The sequence below is a fragment of the Lutjanus erythropterus genome, chromosome 9 (genome assembly GCF_056507025.1).
Source record: "Lutjanus erythropterus isolate fLutEry1 chromosome 9, fLutEry1.hap2, whole genome shotgun sequence".
NCBI lineage: Eukaryota > Metazoa > Chordata > Actinopteri > Lutjaniformes > Lutjanidae > Lutjanus > Lutjanus erythropterus.
The window spans coordinates 15,461,336-15,482,335 of record NC_139325.1 but is presented as its reverse complement, the minus strand read 5'-3'; the positions used below and the strand labels follow the sequence as shown (position 1 = coordinate 15,482,335).

At 40.1% G+C, this 21,000-nt stretch overlaps 1 protein-coding gene across 1 annotated transcript in view; it reads left to right on the top strand.

Annotated features, from left to right (window-relative positions):
* The window catches only part of triob (trio Rho guanine nucleotide exchange factor b), a 150,180-nt gene that overhangs the window by 100,070 nt on the left and 29,110 nt on the right, over positions 1-21,000 (top strand). The window contains exons 18-37 of the mRNA XM_084726265.1: positions 2,394-2,513; positions 4,304-4,402; positions 4,519-4,611; positions 4,858-5,007; positions 5,803-5,917; positions 6,128-6,243; positions 8,861-8,983; positions 9,342-9,536; positions 10,336-10,451; positions 11,130-11,196; positions 11,499-11,608; positions 11,751-11,820; positions 11,971-12,060; positions 12,258-12,350; positions 13,113-13,224; positions 13,459-13,649; positions 14,227-14,328; positions 15,466-15,605; positions 15,900-15,999; positions 19,959-20,211. Coding sequence (XP_084582391.1) covers positions 2,394-2,513; positions 4,304-4,402; positions 4,519-4,611; positions 4,858-5,007; positions 5,803-5,917; positions 6,128-6,243; positions 8,861-8,983; positions 9,342-9,536; positions 10,336-10,451; positions 11,130-11,196; positions 11,499-11,608; positions 11,751-11,820; positions 11,971-12,060; positions 12,258-12,350; positions 13,113-13,224; positions 13,459-13,649; positions 14,227-14,328; positions 15,466-15,605; positions 15,900-15,999; positions 19,959-20,211 — 2,455 coding nt within the window. The remainder of the gene's footprint in view (positions 1-2,393; positions 2,514-4,303; positions 4,403-4,518; positions 4,612-4,857; positions 5,008-5,802; positions 5,918-6,127; positions 6,244-8,860; positions 8,984-9,341; positions 9,537-10,335; positions 10,452-11,129; positions 11,197-11,498; positions 11,609-11,750; positions 11,821-11,970; positions 12,061-12,257; positions 12,351-13,112; positions 13,225-13,458; positions 13,650-14,226; positions 14,329-15,465; positions 15,606-15,899; positions 16,000-19,958; positions 20,212-21,000) is intronic.

Genomic DNA, 21,000 nt, shown 5'->3' with positions numbered 1-21,000 from the left:
GAAAGCACTCTAAAAGACAAGCTACAAAAGAGCTTTTTTCAGTTATGAAAGAATAATCCCCTCATTAAACTCACAAAGAAAAGACATAGCGATCATATATAAATGCTCTCATGTGCTGTATTCAGAAATAAACACACCTAGGGCTACCTGTGATGCTTTTTCCTCCTGAGACTGAAGTCAGACTGATCTGAGGAAAGCTATTCTGACAATTTATTGGCACAGTGCACTGTGATATTACAGTGGAGTGTTTGAAGGGCTACAGGGCTACAGTATGTTCTGTCTGTACATGACCATGGGTAGATGACTCATCCTCTGTCAACAACTCTGTCTCTCCCTCCTCTTTCTGGCTGTATTTCTATCTGTCTGTATATCTTTCTGACTTTGGGGAATAGTCAGAAAGATACAGCACGGTTAGATGTTCAGCCAAGGTTTAAAGCGGGAGAAAGATAAATGGAAATTCAGGGTAAAAGAAGAGAAATTGGCCAGACAGGATCTGACTTGACAGGGAGGGAACGAGATAGAGTTTCTTAGCTTATTGTTGTTGTCAGTGAAGAACAGCGATTCTCTCCCAGTATTCATAATCACAGCGAGAAAATTGTGTGAATGAATTTGCGATGTAGCCAACTGATATTTCAAAGCAAAACAAAAACAAACATAGAGCCAATTTTCATAACTAGGCCGGTTATCATAGTGATGCAGCCGGATAACAACAGGCTTTGTGTTCCAACTTGCGCTCAAATGAATAATAAATTGAAGAAAAGTGGTGGCAGATATGAAATTGAGAATAAGAGTAACAAAATTGTACCCAAAGAGTATTACAGCAGCACATTTCAGAAGCTGCACTGCCATCGTAGTGATTGAACAGATCTGACAGTGTGGTGATAGAGCGATGCCAGTATGATGGTGGGGCTATTTTGACACATCTGCCCACAGACAGGCCGTGCTATATAGGCAGTAAAAGAAGTCTATGAGTCTGAGCAGCTAATAGTGGTTTATAAATCAGAACTGTCTTAAGCTGTGGGTACTGTACCCAGTTGCATAAACCACCTTCAGTTTCAAATTTAAGTTTGTCCCTTAAGCAAAATATTTCCATAAGCTGAAGGGTTCACTTACGAGCATTTCATTAAATCTCTTAGGTTGTCTCTTTGTCGAGGTGTTTAGACAAAAAGAGAGAAAAAAACAAAAAGTTATACTGACCAATACTGAATACTTACTTTTTAAACTTGTTAGACAACCCTGTTAGACTAAAGTTAGACACAACCATAATCTGGTAATTGTAGCCTCTGTACTGCTGCTACTGGTGATATAAATATCATAGCCTTTTAATCCAGGCCAGAGATTACTGCTGCACTACAGTTGCTGTTGTTACTGCGTTTTCCTTTTTTGGCTTAAAATTTCCCAAACTGAGAGGTGGTTACTTGTTAGGAATACTTTCTGTATGTCATTATGAAATGGCACAGTTTAAAAATAAGGATTATGGATAGAGCACCAACAAAACTAAAAGCCCTGTGAAGTGAAGTCAATTGTGATGGCATTATGAAATAGCATAATACATTATGTAAATCTAATGGTTTTCCATATTATACTAATGAATCATACATGTATTTATTATTGCTGACGTTGCTGCTGTTTGTGCAAGCGTTAGAGTTACGTCACGTGTACATGCAGCTCCTCCGATTCTCATACCTGTCCTGCCTCGGGACAATGCAAGTGCAATGGAAACACAGGCCCTGTTGAAGCTGCTGAAAAACAGGAGTCACAGTTGTGTTGCATCATCATTTTTATAGCCAAGATCCAGTTGCAGTTCTTCCCATCACCCACACAGCAGGTGTGCTTGCTGAGTCAGACGGAGAGGTGTTCTGACAGACTGTGTTTAGCATACCCTTTGGCTAGAACTAGGCCAGCAAAACTATGAGCAAATGGGATTTTGTGTGCATCCACGAGCGTGTGTGTTGCGTGTGCGAGGCGGGGTGTGTGGTAGGTGAAGAGATTATGTACAAAGGGCTAAGTAAAGGATGGTGTAGGTAGGGAGATGTGCCGAGCAATTGAAACAGGAACAGAGTGCGGATGGAGGGGAATGAGGAGGTGTCAGAGGGTTAGAGAAGCAAAGAAAAAAATTTATGAGAAGAGACAGATAAAGGGGGAGAGCTGGTGCACATGGAGAGAATGTTGAAGAGCTGATGGGAGAAGGAAAAAAGAAAGTAGGAGCAAAGAACACAGAACAAAGACCTCAGAAATTTGGGGAACAGCTTAGATGTTTTTAACGATGATTACTGAAGTGCTTTCGAGATGTTTCCATAGCGAAAGTAGTGCAGATAATTCCAGTGTGTTAAAAAGTAAGGAGTGAATAATTTCTATAATATTTTTTTGTGTGTATGCTGTGTGTGTTTTAGGTTCTGGGATGGATCCGTAATGGCGAGTCCATGCTGAACGCCGGTCTGATTACAGCCAGTTCATTACAAGAAGCTGAACAGCTGCAGAAGGAACATGAACAATTCCAACATGCAATAGAGGTAAAAATTTAAACAATATGTATAATTTTTCTCTTGTTGTTCTCCTTTCAGCTCATTTTGATAAATTAACTAGAAGCAACCAAGTGTGACCCAACCATGACGCCACCCATTGGTTTTTGAAGTACCCTTTTGAAGACTTGAGTTTGGAATTATGGAGGTTGCCATCTTGTTTGCAACCAGAGCATGTGCAGTGCCGACAAGAGCGTGGAGCTTGTGGGTGGTGGGCAGTGCTTGGTTTTGGCCTGTCCATTCACTGAGAAATAATGTTGGCCTGGTCATGCTCTTTCTCATATTACAACTAAACTGTGCACAAAAATATGTTCTTTGAAAACATTTTATGGAAGAAAAAGGCATAGTGGTAACCGAATATTAATCAATACTGTCTACTCTGACAGTGTGATTTGAGTTTCAGGAAGCTCGGCTGGTAACTGGACACACAATGGCAGCTGCTTGGTCACAATCTTTATTGTATTACAACTAAACAGCACACTAAAACAGTTTGATGTGAGTTTTGTGAGCCCTGTGTGTGACACTGGATGGACTCACTGAGAATGACATGTCAGTCACAAGGTAGACATGACCTAAAGCATACTCTGCTTTGTTGTCTATTTTACTCTAAATAGGACCATAAATTACAAAGTTGAACATCATGCTGTGTTGAATAAGACTTAAAACTAGTGATTGAAACCATAAACTCAATAGGAAACAGTGTAGTGCCGTTAGTGGAGTCAATAGAAGAAGGCAGATTAAAGCCACTTTTGCACTGGCTGCACTTTTCAGACCTGGAAAATACATTATGGTTTATTGAAGCAAGGTGCTGATGGCCATGTACTTTGTACTTCCAATTACAAATGTCTTTGTTTTCCTTACACAGTTCCTAATCCTATTTTTTTCTCTTGTTCCCCTTCATCTTGTTTGTCTCGATTTATCTCCTCATGCCCCGTTCTTCTTCACCCTTTTCCTTCTCTTTACCTCTTCTGTATCTCCTCGACTCCGTTCAACCTTTTGCCTTTCAGAAACTCCTTTCAGGTTCACGGGTTTCCACTGCTTCCCCTTCTCATCACAAGTCACACATGAAATGGAATTATGAATAACTAATAAGACTCCACCACTCTCTTTCTTCCTCCTCTACTCACCTTTCTTCTTTATTTCCTTTTTTTTCTTTTAACACTGATTATGCAGGGTGTCTTTCCTTTGAACTCTATTGAGCCGGGCTCATTTTAATGCAGGCCTGTACCTGACCTACTTCTACAGAGCTCACATACACTTGCACACAGATGCAGTCAGAAGAAAGCTGTGTTTCTGATTATTGCTTATGTGAGAGTTTAATGTCAGCATGCATGCCTTAACTGTAGTCTCTGAATCTCATAATGGATTCAGTGAGAAAATAGGAACTGATATAAGAATGTCCTCCAGGACAGTACCCTGCAGGTGCTGCAGACATGATCAAAGGTTGTAGGAAATCCTTCATTCTTCCTTTATCTTCTGTTTCCCCTCCTGCTACTTCTCCGAGTCCAGCAAGGAGCAAAAGGCTACACAAGAGTCACCAGATACTGTCCTTTTTACCTCCCTATCTCATTTCCTCTCCAGAGTGCTCACTCCAGGACAATCTTTTACAACACAGCTATAATGAGACACTACTTTTATTTATTTAGCCTTTCCTCCACCCTCCACCAAAGTGCCCTGGAGGGCCAACAAGCAGCTGGGGTTCTGTTTTTAAAGCAATCATTATGATATATAGATTCATATAACTCTTGAATTTCATCTGCTTTTTTTTTTCCCCCACGCAGAAAACCCATCAGAGTGCGCTGCAGGTACAGCAGAAGGCTGAGGCCTTGCTCCAGGCAAACCACTATGACATGGATATGATCAGGGACTGTGCAGAAAAGGTATTCTTCTCTAACAAATACATCTCTACATCTCTAAAGGAAAGCATGAATAATAATGCAGGTGGCGTGATTGCTGTTTTAAAGTCGTAAACTGGTTTGTTTTGTTTGACTCGAAGGTGGCAGACCACTGGCAGCAGCTGATGCTGAAGATGGAGGACCGACTCAAGCTGGTTAATGCTTCTGTGGCCTTCTACAAGACCTCTGAACAGGTACGCAAGCAGGTGTTAAAGTGTGTTCATTTTGAACAGGAGTGAGTTTGAGCAAAGATGACAGAAAAGAATTATGGGAATTACACTCCCCTTTGTCAATAGACCTTCAAAGCTTGTGCCTGCAGAGTATCATTAGAAAAAATGCTCCCAATGATGTGTAGTTTTGCAAGTTACATAAAACTCAGAGGCAGAAGACCAGTGTTGTATTGTACAGTGGTTTTATGTACTGTATCATGTATGTCTCAGGTGTGCAGTGTGTTAGAAAGCCTGGAGCAGGAGTATAAGAGAGAAGAGGACTGGTGTGGTGGTGCTGATAAACTGGGTCCAAACAGTGAGTCAGACCACGTCACCCCCATGATCAGCAAACATCTGGAGCAGAAAGAGGCCTTCCTCAAGGTGAGAAAGTTATTTTAAATATATTTTATTTATATTTAAGGAAATGTTTCATTTTCCATTTAAAGGAGAGATGTGTAATATATTTACTGTACTTAATCATTATTTCATGATTTAAAAGCACTTAAAACACTTAAGCCAGCATGTTCTTCTGTGAAATCTGTTTCATTTTGCCCAATTCACATTTATTAGAGTTCAAATTAATGCTGAAGGTTCACTGAGTTTATGAGTCATAAAAAAACAATATTCTTTTATAAGGAATAGATTATATAATGTTAAATTGAACAATACATTAATGGAGTCTGGCAGGCAGTAAGACAGGCAGTCACTGAACTCTGACTCCAGAGTGTGTATTTTCAGAGCAGTGGGCTTTTGTTTTTGGGATAACAGCCTTAGCTTTTCACAGACAACTGACAGAGTTATAAAATCAATGATCAACTAGGACTTGTTGTCATTTGTTATTGTCAAAGTCTTATGTTGTGTTCATGTAGGTTCAGTGTCCCTGCAGCCTGTCTGAGCTGCATGTCTGGGAAGGAGGTGGCAGGGTGGAAAAACTCACTTCAATCATAGATCATAAATTAAATGGGGATTTAACATATTTAATTTGCAATTTTTGGCTCCAACACACTATTTGGACGGCAGTACTGCAGTATCTTTGAACGCATATCTTACATATTGCTCCTTTTAAGAAAAATGTCAAATTACTTGTTATTGTTGTGATTTCTGAGATAATTGTAGGTATTATATTAGACAGAAAAGCCTGTAAGTGACATCTGTTCCCATTCTGCACACTTACAGGCCTGTACGTTAGCCCGACGCAATGCTGACGTCTTCTTGAAGTACCTGCACAGGAACAGTGTCAACATGCCTGGCATGCTGTCCCATGTCAAAGCTCCAGAGACTCAGGTTAAGAGTAAGTAGACAACTTGGTAATCACTTTGGGGCTTTTCACTGCAAAGATGTTTTTTCAAATTAGCTTTGTAACTTTTTCTAATCACCATTTCTTAATTTATTCACAGAATTATAAATTCAAGTTTTCAGTATGTCCTTGCTCTGCTGACGCACAGAAAAAAAAAAAACATCTTGAATACATTCATTTTGTGCACTTGTGCTGTTTCATCAGATATCTTGAATGAGCTGCTGCAGAGAGAGAACAGAGTGCTCCACTTCTGGACCATGAGAAAGCGGAGACTGGACCAGTGCCAGCAATACGTCGTGTTTGAACGCAGCGCCAAACAGGTTTGTGCTTATGATTGTGTGCACACTGCATGTTTATGAGTGCACCTGCAATAATCACAATTTGGAGATAAGGCAGGGCAGGTCCATGCCTTGTGTCATTCAATTCATTACAGACAGACTGAGTAGAAATAAGCCTCCCCTTGTTTGAACTGGAACCAAATTAACAAGTTGACTTGTGTCTGTTGGCATGCAGCTGCAACTTCCATCTTGATTTGTCTCATTTCCATCTTGAATCAGGCAGTCTGTGTTTTCTTTGTAATGATACATTTCAAATGTACTGGAAATGATGTAAGTTGGCAGACATTTGCAACAATGACAGTCGTAAAGACGGCCAACATTAATGTGGCCAAGTAAATTTAAACACTGTGTTTACTACAGAGCATTGCCTAACATAAGTCACCCAACTACTATTTTTTACCCCTCAGGCAGTGCTGAACGTTTCAACCCCCGGGATTTTTATTGTTAAGTTTTTCTGTGTTTTAGAAGAGAAAGAGATCTGAGCTAAGGGAGAGAGGTCAAGTCACAAAAAAATCACTATTTCTTACTCAAACAAGTCTCAGATCAGCCATTGTTCAAAGATGCAAGGACCTATGGGATTGACACAGTTTGGATAATGGTGTTATCTGCAGAAGCCAAGATCTATTCACATATCACACAGATTGAGCTTTTTTATTTAAACATCACTGCTGGAAACTTTATTTTCAAGAAGCCAAAGCAACTTAAAATCTGTGGCACTTAAGCCCTTGGCTCTATCTCTGTGTATCAGATCTGAGGCTGTTTAAATACAAGATACTTTGCTCCCTCTTGTGGTGTTTGGATAGCACAGTGCAGGCACACAGCGGCGTGCTTAGCCAATAAAATCAGATGACATCATAGATGTTTCTAGGACATGGCTATTCTAGGGCGATCCAGGTTTTATCCCCAGGGCCCAAATGCTTTCTGGTCTCACAGTTTGACTGGACCAGTTCTGCCACTGCTGGTTATAAAGTACACAGACGTTAAAAAGAATCAAAACAAAGTAGGACCTTTGGAAATTAATTGAATAAGTTAAATTTTTGATTTTCGTAGTTTGTTTGGTATCATAAAGATCTAATTTCATTATATTCCATTCTATATTGCTGTTTCAAAAACTACATTAATTAAGAATAATTAAACATAATTATATTGTGCAGCAGATAGTGCAGTAGTACTATACATGTCAATACTATACATATCACATGATCAGTTCAAATTTATCACACTTTATTAATTTTATTAATGTGCAAATTTACAACATGCCATTATTAGTAAGAATATAAGCACCACTACAGATCTGTTTCTTTATTCTAATATAATTCCTTGTGCAGTTTATTGTGTGTGCATACATACATTAGTATACTTATAAGGCTTCGGCGGTATCTATTTTTTCATACCTTTGTACCTTCCTGACATTATACCAAGGTGTACATTACTATGGCGGTATTTGTGTAAAACAGCTCAACCCACTGTAGTCCACTCTACTGTTGTACTGCCTTAACATAGGGGAGATGGTCATCTTAGCAACACTATTCCCACAGCTGAAACACACACTCAGGAGTTCAGCTTCAATCATGAAAAGCTGCAGCTTTCATTCACTGACAAACTCAAACCCACACTGTGCATTTACGGCACCGTTGCCGGTCATTCTGCCAGACCGTTAACTTCACCACTCACCTTTTCCTCTGCTTAGCGCACATTCACCGTCACTCTCTGACACCATACACAATAATCAGTCTGACACTTACCCTCTCTCACACAGACTAAAGTTACACACTATCGCCAAAGTCCTTCTCTGACCAGTCAGTAGTCTGCAGTGGTTGTCAGTTTACCTTCATCATTGAGACTGAATCCAAAATATAATCAAACAGAAGCATTTTTCTTTTTTAGTAGTTAGTCCTCTAACTTTATCTAACAGGCTCCATGTTTGTCTGCTCAGCTGCACTGCTGCACAGAGACTGATCCCTGGTGGTGTGTGCTGCACACTACAATACAGTGTTTCCTCATCAGTTTCATAGAAAGGGAAGCGTCTGTACAGCTGGGGTTTTTTAATTCCCTGGTATACCTTTATATCACCCAAATCCAATATTTATGTAAATAGTGTATGTGTTTGCATGCATATGCACAGATATGTACAGTATGTGTATAGGCAACTGTATGTATATATATATATGTATGGGTATATGTATCTATGAATTTAAGTATGCATAATACATGTTTGTTGTGTATGTATAACCATGTGCCACTACTATATGGGTTGGTAACTTGTGGTCAGCTTTCTTTCTAGGACAAGAATATGTGCAGTAAACTTACTTAACCATCTTATGATTTTTGTTCATTTTTTTCTTTACCTGACCAATATATGTATAGTTTTGAGCTGTGCAAAAGAGTTTTTTCCCCCTTAGAGTTACATCAAGTAAAAAAAAAAAAAAAAAACTAACCCACTGGATAGGAGGGGAAGAAACGGATGAGTCCAATAACACAAACTGCCCCTTGGCTTTAATGTTTTCATATTTAGATAGTTAATAGAGACTGTGTCAAATTGTGTAACGAAAATCCCTGCAGTGCAAACGTACTCAATTATGCTTGGTTGTTTCCTCAGGCCCTGGAGTGGATCCATGACACTGGGGAGTTTTACCTGTCCACACACACATCCACTGGCTCCAGCATTCATCACACACAAGAGCTGCTAAAAGAGCACGAAGACTTCCAGATCACAGCAAAGGTACGTGTGTGTGTGTGTGTCTGTGTTTATTTGTCACTACATCTATAAAAGAAGGTGAGGAGGATAGAAACTGTATATTTTGTGCCTGTTGCTCTGCTCGTTGTGCTGTGTGTTTGTTTGCACAGTCCTGTGCTCTGCCGTGAGGCCCTTTCCCAGGGCAGCGTATTGTCCTCTTTCCTCGTTGCTGTGTCACTGTTATTGTGTGAGAGAACATGCTATTGTGTCCATCAAGCAAACACACTGATTCCCAACTCTCTCTCTCTGTCTCTCTTATCTACCTTTCCTCCTCTGACGTTGCCTCTGTGCGGCCATCTCTCCTCCCTTTCTGTTGCCTCCCTAAATGTTTCTCTATTGACAGCAAACCAAAGAGCGGGTAAAGCTGTTGATCCAGCTGGCGGATGGGTTTTGTGACAAGGGCCACGCCCATGCCCTGGAGATAAAGAAATGGGTGTCCTCTGTGGACAAGCGCTACAGGGACTTCTCTCTCCGCATGGACAAATACCGAACCTGCCTGGAAACGGCGCTCGGCATTTCTTCCGACTCCAACAAGGCTGTGAGTGCACACCACTGATAAAAGTCAAAAGAGGAGTACAGATATCAGTTCTGTTCTTACTAATGCGTTTTGATTCATATGTTTTAAGCTAAAAGTTTCAGTTAATGCTGCAGAATGAAAGATCATGGAGAGATACAGCTGTTGATAGAGTATGCGTCCAACACAGGTTACAGTTATAAGGATATAACCTTGGCCTCTAGCCTTTCTAGTGTGAGATTAAAACAAAATCATGTTTTAAGTGATGGATTTAATCTTACAAACTACCTCTGGCTTTCACGTTATTGTAGAGCTTGCACTTTGGGGTCAAATGTCCCATTTAAAGCTACAACAAAGAACTTTCATGTTGTGTTAATTTTGGAGCTCCTTGTGGACAAAGGCAGTAGTGTTTCCACCCTAATAAACAAAAACAATTATGCCAAAAATAAAGTAATCTAAATAAAAATCTCCCTCTGCTTCCTTTTTATTGGCTAAGGTACAACTCATTGTAACTTTGCCCAGGAAAATGTAAACAGAGGCTCTTTGGTTCTGCATGTTGACCAGGTAGCAGACATCAAGAATAACCACAGAAACAGCCAGTCTTCTCGTTGATGGTCTTATTTGCTTATGTAGGTCATATAGACGCATCGCTATTAAATTGAAACAGTTGCATAAGAGGTTAGAAACTCCTTGTGAAACTCCATTTCCCCATAGTGCATTTTAATGGAGAGAGAAAGCAAATACATCACACTTTGGTGTGTTTACTGGAGAATGACCATCCTGCTTATTATGCACAACATAAAAGCCACTGTGTCCTTTTCAGAGTAAAGAGCTGCAACTGGACATCATCCCAGCCAGTGCTCCAGGGTCAGAGGTCAAACTGAGGGATGCTGCCCATGAACTCAATGAAGAGAAGAGGAAGTCCGCGAGAAGGAAAGAGTAAGTGTGACAGCTATATCCCTGGCACTCTTTCCTACACAGTCGTGGCAAAATGCCTGGATGAAGAATTCAGTTGTCTTTCTGCAAACATATGAAACCTTTTTTTTTTTTTGGTCCCATTAACACGTTATAACTGCAGTCAGGCTTTCATTTTAAATTGTGAGAGTTTGTGATAATGTGGAGTTTAATGTCAGATTACCCAGAGAACATGAGCACATCACAGTGAACGCTGAAATCTTCAAATCCAATCAAGTGTGTTAACAAATGGAGATGGAATTTATGGTGCATGTGAGAGGATGCAGAGCAGTAATGTGCCTTATGAGCATTTATCACCAAATGTTTCAGTGTTCTTGTGTTCTGTGAAGGAATATCTGTGCTAATTGGTTTTAAATGGTTTATGGGGGAAATTCAAACAGGGGGGAGCCCATGAACAGCCTGAAAATTATAGTACATATGTTCACAAACCATAAGTGAGCCATAAGGGGGTTATAATGCAGCCACATCAAGCAACAGTGTGATATTTGTCTTAACTCTGTGCCTAGGAGACATGTCGCCATAGAGCAGTTTCATGGGATGAATTTCCAAAAAAACAATGTTTTTTAAATAATTTATATTTGGTGAACTATAGCACCCGACCATGTTCATCAGTGTATCTATCCTTGTTGCCTGTCCTTTCAGATTTATAATGGCTGAACTGATTCAAACAGAGAAAGCCTACGTCAGAGACCTGCGGGAGTGTATGGATGTAAGTGGTTTTTTTTTTTCAATTTGTACATAATTAGTTGTTTCCTGACTTTAAGTAAATGATTAATTGATATATTTAACATGATGATCAGTTGCTCTTACATCAGATGAGCTGAAACAGAGACATTTCTAGGTTTTTAATTAATTATTCTCTCTCTCTCTCTGTGTGTGTGTGTGTGTGTGTGTGTGTGTGTGTGTGTGTGTGTGTGTGTGTGTGTGCGTGCGTGCGTGCGTGCGTGCGTGCGTGCGTGCGTGCGTGCGTGCGTGCGTGCGTGCGTGCGTGCGTGTGTGTGTGTTGTGCAGACATACCTGTGGGAGATGACCAGCGGTGTAGAGGAGATTCCTCCTGGTATTGTCAACAAGGAACACATCATTTTTGGGAACATGCAGGACCTCTATGAGTTTCATCACAAGTCAGTGGAGCAGTGATCTGCTGTGACATTCTGCGTTTTTACCATCAACATCAGCTAATTTAAAACGATAAAGTGTTTCATATACAAAATCGTTCCTCAGCTTCTCATCACTCCTCTTTTAAATGCTTCTGTCTCTGTACAGTATCTTCCTGAAGGAGTTGGAGAAGTATGAGCAGCTTCCAGAGGATGTTGGCCATTGTTTTGTGACTTGGGTGAGAGATTTATAGTTATGACTTTTATATTTCTTAGGTCCTACTTAGGTCCACATTAAGTTTAAATACCAAAACACTAAGCACCAAGGTTAATAGACTAGACTCTTGATATCTTGTGTGTAAAGTACTGGTGTTATTTCTTCTGCTCAGGCTGATAAGTTTCAGATGTATGTGAACTACTGCAAGAACAAGCCCGACTCCACTCAGCTCATCCTGGAACATGCTGGACCCTACTTTGATGTAAGTAAATGTGATAACTTGTGATATTAAAGTTAGGATGAGAGATTTCCTTTTATATATTTTGTAATCCACGCACTGCTTCTTGGACTTTTTTGTTTAGCTCTCAACGTTTACCTGTACAGTACATGAGTGAGAATAATGAAGAATATAGCTCCGTAACACATACTCATATGTGTGTTTCCGTTTTTGATTCACAGGAAATCCAGCAGAGACATCGCCTTGCCAACTCCATCTCCTCGTATCTGATCAAACCAGTCCAGAGAATCACTAAATACCAACTCCTTCTCAAGGTACAGCTTGTCTTTAAATAGATCTAAAGGGAATGATATCCAGTCTGTTGTTATTTAGTTTTTGCAGGCAAAAAATGCATACAGTATGAACTTTTACCCTTTAAAAATCATTACAGTTTTTCGCAATCCATTTGACTCATTTTTTTAAACAGTCTTTACATTCTCTAAAATGGAAGTGCAATTGTCATAGAACATCAAAACTCGATTACATGTTTGCAAAAGGTAGTTACTCGCCCAAAACATTTCATTCATGCTTTAAAACCAAGTTTTTGAGTCAGTAAATTGGCCAGTGCCACCAAAATGAAAAGTTAACTGTAAGTGTGTGAGCCATACTGCTCAAAATGATTAGCTGTGTTTTTCACCAGGACAGTCAAACCTGCAAATGATTCTTAGATACAAATCTCTGTTCTATTTTACTTCAGCACTGACTGCTTACTATAGTTTGATACACAGTGACATTCAACTCGTAAAGAATGTACATTTTGTCAAGCTGCTATATTTATAGATACACAGAGAAAAGGGATAGACATGTTCTCATAGGTGTGTGTGGTATGTGTGTGTAGCAATGTGTTACAACAAGGGTTGTAGTGATAAATACACGGGTGGGTAAACTGTAGTTTACCTTTTACCCATTTTCTCCTCATTGATTATCCGGTTGATCTGAAAATGGTTAGATAAACTCTCTGTTTAAAAAATGAAATTGTTACTTCTTCATTTAAATGTCAACATGTGTATGTCTCTGTTTGTGTGCTTGTATTGTAGGAGTTGTTGACATGCTGTGAGGAGGGTAAAGGTGAGATCAAGGATGGTCTTGAAGTGATGCTCAGTGTTCCCAAGAAAGCCAATGATGCCATGCATCTCTCTATGCTGGATGGTGGGTATACACACAAAAACAACTTGTTCTGAGTGTCTGATGTTTCTCATTATTTCAACATCCACTTCACTTTTGTGAATGGAGTGACGCCACTTTCAGTTCATTCAGCAGAGACAATTCAGCTGTGAGTCAACAATAACTTAATTTAACTTCCCTTCCGCTCGCCACCCACAAAGATGTTTGTACATACTGTACACACAAACACGACTAAATTGCTCCTTTCTTCTTTGTCAGGGTTTGATGGGAACATTGACTCACAGGGAGAGTTGATACTCCAGGAGTCCTTCCAGGTCTGGGATCCCAAGACTCTGATCCGGAAGGGTCGCGACCGACACCTCTTCCTCTTCGAGATGTCTCTGGTCTTCAGCAAAGAAGTCAAAGACTCTAATGGGCGCAGCAAGTATCTGTACAAGAGCAAACTCTTTGTAAGTAAAGGGCTGTTTCATCAGACTGTATTGTTTCTTTTTAAACTGATTATAACAGATGAGAAGTTACTAAGATGTACTGTCTGACTTACTGGGGCTATCCATGGATGATGCTAATAAACTATGACTTCATCGCTCATAATAGTACAAGCTATGACATGATGTCACCAGAATATAGTTGGTGTACCAGTCATTATTGTCATTTCTGTGTATTGATTGGGTCAATCGTCCTTGGATTTTCATTATATAAATGTGTTTATTAAAACAACTGACCCAATTGCCAGACTAAATATGGAGCTTGTGTTGCTCATGTTGTCATTTTCCTTGGGTTTTATCAGGGTTTGTTGGGTCAAAACAAAATTTTAAAATCTAAATTCAAGCTTGACCCAATCTAAGACTAGAGTACAGCTCAAACGTGTGAACCTAAGTTCCAGTTTGTTCCAGGTTTTCATGGTTTTTGGGAGTTGGGTCAGCTGGATGGTCTCTACGACAAATTGCTGTTATTTGATTGCTGTTATTTGTGACATTTTTGGTAATGTATCATGTGGATTTTCTGACACATTATTCACCCCCTCAGACATCAGAGCTTGGAGTGACAGAACATGTGGAGGGAGATCCGTGTAAATTTGCCCTGTGGGTGGGCAGGACCCCGACCTCGGACAACAAGATCGTCCTCAAGGTATAAAGATAAGAATTTTAATGGTGAAGATAAAGGGCATTGTTTGGTCACTGCCTTCATGTTTCTTAATGTTCCTTTTCCTTTTTCCTATTGTAAATATGAGAACCAAAATATTCCTCTTAATTAGCTACAGTTCCACTTGTATCAATGAAGTGTAAAATAGACCCCCATATGATCCCCTGTCTGCAAGAGTGGTCAAGATGTTCACACATAAAGAGGAAGAGTCACTCCATATTTGTAGTCCACCCCCACTAAATCCTACATAGCTCCCTCTGTTCAGCCAAGAAAGTTCACTCCCTGTAGAGGGCTGGAGTGTTACTTTTTGCTACTTATTCACTTATCATGCAGAAACATTAGCATAGCAGTTGATGGGTCATAATCAAAACTCACAAGCAACTTGGTAGTTCTCATGCAGTGAGTCATAAGCAGTGTTTTATGCAGGGTGAATATGTAGATGCGTCTTTGTTTTTGAGACTGACAGAGAGAAAGAATGAAACTTGTGGATCCCCGTGTTTTTGTTACGATGCGCGAATGTGTGCTCAGCAGCTGTTGGTCTGTTTTATTGCATAACTTCTGATGACCATCCTAATCTGTGTCTTATGTAACACGGTGCCACAGCAGCCTTGGTGCTGCTCGTTGCTAAGTGAAGGAGGAAGAGGAGACGCAGACGAGGGTAGTCATATGCACAACATGCTGTCGTGTTGGCTCTGTGACGTAAATAAATGAGGCTGATGATAAAAGTACCTGTTTCTCTCTGTGGAGCCCTAAGTGGCACTTAGGAGACACCACTGTCGTCATTTCACATTGTGTCTGAATATGAACATGTGACTCAATTAGAAGATTGCAGGGATGAAAGCACTCATGTGGGATCAGACACAACTATATAATTGCTAAATTAAACCTCAAGCTGTGTTATGGGTCAACAATGCATCCGTTTGGGAAAAGTGAAAAGGGTAACTGCTTTTATTTTTTCTGCTGTTCACATCTCTTGTCGCTGATTAATGATCTGTCTGCATCAGTATGTGAAAAAGCAGAAAAAAACACCTGACTACGTCACTAGTGGTGACATAACAGCTGTACATACTAAAACCTGTCAGTCTAAACTTTATCTGACCAAGTTGTCATGTCGCGTCACAGGCTTCAAGCATTGAGAACAAACAGGACTGGATCAAACATATTCGGGAGGTCATCCAGGAACGAACCGTCCACCTGCGAGGAGCTCTGAAGGAGCCCATCCACATCCCTAAAGCCACCACAACAAAACAGAAAGGCAGACGGTAAGCTAAGAGTGTCATTCTCTGAACTTAAGCTTTTGTTTATTTTGTTAAAGGCGCAATGTGGCAAATATTAATAAATAAATACAGTAGGAAATTCTAAAACTATTTAGATCAGTTTTTTCAATAATGACCATTAAAACTGCAGCTGGCCTCAGGAGAAAAACAGAAGTGATGCAAAAAACATCCCAGATTCCAGGCTGTTGCAGTATAAAAACTCACTACCAAACATTTCCAGAAAAATACAATGATTAATAATAATGGAGTGATTATAATGATAATAATGTCTGCCTGCAGAGACGGAGAGGAGCTGGACAGCCAGGGAGACGCCAGCAGCCAACCAGATACCATCTCCATTGCCTCACGCACATCCCAGAACACACTGGACAGTGATAAGGTAGGACGATAGACACATTCTCCAGGCTTCATTCCCACCATGTGCATAGCAGCACATCAGACATGCAAAAAATAAATACTGTCACACTAATTTGTTCATTCAGCCAGTATGTAGCCCAGGACTTCTCAAAGTCTGGACCAAGGTCTACATCTGGACTGCACAGCAAGTCAGACCCGACCCAGGCTATACTTTATGTTATGAAAGAAGTGTCATGTTTTCAATTTTGAACAAAAAAAATCTGTAGCAGGCTTCAGTATTAATTTTTCCAATTGCCTGGTCAGACAAGTTGCAGTTTGCAAATAAAGTTTTAATATGGCTTACTATATTTATCATTGACAATGTTGTCATGGCAAAGTTAACTGCTGGACAGAGTGTCGTGTGCTGTTGCTGCCAAGTTCACACATTAACGTTACACTGTAGAAATTGCTATCAGCTCTGTTTTCTCTAGTACGAGATCTAGAACTAATATGTTCAATAAAATAATCGTGTCTATATCAGTTTTGTACTGACCCATCATGTGACATTAATTAATTGCTTGTTGAATATATGTTGCTTTAAAGTTTTATGTGGGCTAAATAATTATTGCCAATTGTTCCAAAAGTTTCACTTGAGTAAAGATCCGTTGTGGATCTTTGAGTGATACGTTTGAGAGCCCCTGACGTAGCCTCTCTACCATTGGTCCATATCATCCCATCACACAGTGACGTGATCATCTGGAAGCTGCAAACTGGTTATATGCAGGCAACTCTAAAGTTTTTGATTGTGTGAAGAGGAAGAAACAGTCCATCTGATAGTGCTTTAAAGCTGTGTGTGTGTGTGTGTGTGTGTGTGTGTGTGTGCGCGCGCGCGCGCGCATGTGAGATAGAGAGAAGGAGATAGAGAGAGAGAGAGAGAGAGAACCTTAGCAGTCGGCTGTAGTTATATCTGGTAATAGCACCACAGAAGGCCTGTCCTCCTACGCTCAGTATGAGCAACTGTAAAGCGCACACACACACACACACACACACACACACACACACACACACACACACGCACCAGCACACATAGATACAAAATATTTCCATACTTTTTTGTCATACTAATTATAAATTGAAGCAGTGGACTATGGGTCTCTATTTTCACACTTGAATTGGATTTCCCCCAGCTCAGCCTTAAAAAAAGAAAATTAGCTTAGCATACCCACTATTGCTGTTTAGTTAACTGTTAGCACAAACCTTAGCTCTGTGTTTGTGTCGCGTGACATAAAAACAAACTGTAAAGGTGAGGAGGTGAGCAGTGTGTGTTCTCATAAATTAATTATTCATTGTTCCCTCAGTTAAGGACACGCTCTCGTGTATAAACATTCAAAATACACAGTGACACATGCAAGTACAAATGTTGTGTTTCAGTCTCACGTTTTTGAATGCCCCTCTCTATCTTCCTCTCTGTGAGGGCTCTCTGTGAGACCTCTCATTCAAGAGGCAGTGACAGTGCTGTGTTTGTGTTAGAGCGTGTGTGTGTGTGTGTGCCCTGCTTCCTGTGTGTGTGTGTGTCTCCGCTTTAGTGAGTGACTTGTGTGTCAGCAGCTTCAGCCTCCCACGCTCTCTTCACAGAGGATGCTCGTCTGTATGCCAGACAGGAGAGCACAGTTTTATGTCCTCACAGCTATCGATCTCACACTTAGAAATATTCGGGCAAAAACCGCTGTGTTTTTTTCCACTAATTTTCTGGTGTGTTTTGTTTTTGTTGATGAATGGACATTAGTGAGCTTAATTGTGGCAACATTCGTTTAAAGACAAGGATGGATTAACTGCTCCACTGTGGAGAGGAGACACACAACAGGGAATCATTTAACCTTCAATAGTCTGATTGTAAGCACCCACAGAGGAGCGCTGTTGATGGCAGCAACTTTTCTTCTGGCCTTTGGATGTTCTAATGGATCAGGATTGTAATTATCTGCGGCTGCTCTTCCCACGGGAAATATTCCATAAAAAGTTAAATCAATTTTACTTAAATGTATGCTTATCTAGAGAGCGTCTCCTTGTTGTGATTTAGGACAATTTTAGTTGATTGCTGTAGAAATCAGACTGCGGTAGAGTTTTCAAGCTGTTTGGGACTTTTTCTTGCAATGAGGGAGTGGACAATGGAAAGGCTGGAGGACAGGAGCTCAAATCCCATTTCTCAGCTTCTCAGCTCTCTGGCTTTACCACACTACCAAAGGGTATGTTGTCAATGATGTGTCGTGTGGTATTTGAAAAAAGGCATGATGTTTTTTTCTTTGAAATGGTTTATACAATTTGTCTCAGTGATAAAGGGCAAAAGAAACATGCAACACCATGTAAATTTCAGTGCTATAAATAGGAAACACATGTTCAATTTAAACAGCTGTAACCCTTTGAACACATGAAATGTGTAAACAGTCTGCCGGGTATATAGCTTATTTTAACTTTATTATTAATTGTATGATTAATAGACTTAAAACTTTGGTCATCATCAGTGTTAAATGCCCACAAGACGATTGAAATCAATTTAGGTTTTATAGCTCAAAAATATTTGAGTTTAATGTTACTTTTTCTTGGGAATTTTAACTTGGAGTACATGAACTTTCCTATTATAAAAATACAGGCTTACAATTAGTAAAGAATTAACTAGTTTAAAACATGAAGTTCAATTAGAACTATTGCTATGTACTGTACAGCAGAGAGGACAAACTACACATCATTGGACATTTGTGATATCTATTTCATTTATTTTGCCATTTCAAAGCCATTTATTTGAAAATGTCCTAGACAATCATTAATTATGCTTTTGTATTTTATGATTGCTGGGTATCAGAATTTGCACATGCTCTGGTGTACTGTTAGAGTATCAAAACATTTAATGTGCAGCAAATGGTTGCATTTTCAGTCACATGTCCAAATGAAATATGTTCAAGAATAAACCGGTGAGCAAAATGACTAATTCCACCTTGATCCCCGTCTATCTTATGTCGCCTGTCTTTTCATAGACACTCAAGAGTCGGTTCGTCAGACTGACGTTTTGCTCAGTTGTGCCAGAATGAGTCACCAGTCATCAGTGCATGTACACATTACTTTACAGAGCTGCGTTAGCACCTGTACTGTTTGCGAAGGTTGTTGTGTGGGAATAGTTGCTTTGTGTTCTGAGGAGCCAGTAATTTCACTTTGAGATGTCAGAAGCAATTTCATTGAATGATCACACTTGTTGGCATCAGTTTATAGTGTCAGGTAGTGAAGTCATACACACATTTACCTTACTTTACAAAGGTTGTTGTGTGGGAATATACAACACTGGACTGTCCTGTGTGCAGGTAATCAGTACTGACTGGACAAGATATCTATGAACAGGAGTTATTATAAGATACTCTTTTATTTAGTGTTATAATGTGACATTGAGAAAAGAATTGCAATACAAATCTGACACCGGCAGTGTCAAGTTGAAAAGTGTAGCTACAGGCTCCCTGGAAACTGTGCTGTGGTGGTGGTGTTTTTTCTTCGGTCATGCACCAGATGCACTTATGAAGGTTGGGGTGCAGAGAGAAAAAATACTGGGAGAACTGCAATCCCCAAAATTTGAGTCATTGAAATCAAAAGCTCTGAAGTGTCTACTGCTGATCCGTATGACCATTGTTTTATTATCCAGGCCTATGTTTCAGTCCTAAGTGTGACAGCACACCAGTCTTATCATCAGTGTTCAATCATTCCTCCTTAGTCAATTTAGCAACAATGTAATCTCAGTTTAGCATTACGCTCATGCTTACTGATATTAGTTTCACGTTTTTTTGTTGAATGACTTGTTTGATATAATTTAACCTCAAAGGGTGTCCTGTGGAGATTGTATTCATGCTTGTTGGAGACATGTGAACCAGAGAAATGAAATGAAAAAACATTTATTTACCGGTGAACATCCCTGTTTTTTTGTTTTTTTTTACCGACATCGCTTCTGTTGTCCTTTCATTTCAGCTGTCCGGTGGCTGTGAGTTGACAGTGGTGATCCATGACTTTGTGGCCAGTAACGGTGGTAGCAGTGGGGAGCTGACAGTACGCCGGGGCCAGACTGTGGAGGTTCTGGAGCGACTCCACGACAAGCCGGACTGGTGCCTGGTGCGGACCACAGACCGTTCTCCAGCCCAGGAGGGCATTGTCCCCTGCTCCATGCTCTGTATCGCTCACTCCAGGTCCTCCATGGAGATGGAGGGGCTCTTCAACCACAAGGGTAGGATGAGAATATTTCCTTGGGTGTTCATACTCACATTGGCAGATGGATTGGAAGCTATTTTCTCATTTTGAGGCATATCTGGACACTTCAGAATATTAGGAAGTTGGATGATTGGATGAATTTCGTGTTTAGAAACAACAAGGTGGCCAGCAGAATCTTGTTATCTAACACGACAACAACTGCTTTTCACATCCCTGCACATATGGGCATTTGAAGCATTTGTGAAAGCTAATAGGATGGATTTCTTGTTTGCAAACACAGGACTGGTGACTTGCAAAACCTGCGCTTCTCACCAAACAGCTGCAAGAGAAAGCACGTACATGTATTTCTAGGTGTTGCTATGCAACTGTGGAGAGTGAGCTTGAACCATATCTCTCTTTTAATTACCTTAAAATAATATTAACCTTTGAATTTGCCACACTGTTAACATCCACAGATCTTATTACTGTCAGAAACCTTTATTTTGTCATGAACACGCAGCAGCATGTCCCCGTATTGTAGCAAATGTAAAATACTTAACGGCCTTGTGAGAGTTCAATCCTGGAAAATATGATGTCAGAATCTGCATATTCTCGTGCCCAAAGGGTCTCATTAAGACAAGTCAGTAATATGGTTCCCATGGTTATTTCCACAATCTGCTATGGTTACAGCAAGACAAATATTGTTGAATCATGTCCTGCCAGAAAATTAACTTCATAATTACCAACGGATTGTTAGAAATGTTGGGGATTTCTCACATACGTAGACACACACGTTATACATTCACTAGTCCATATATTTTAACTT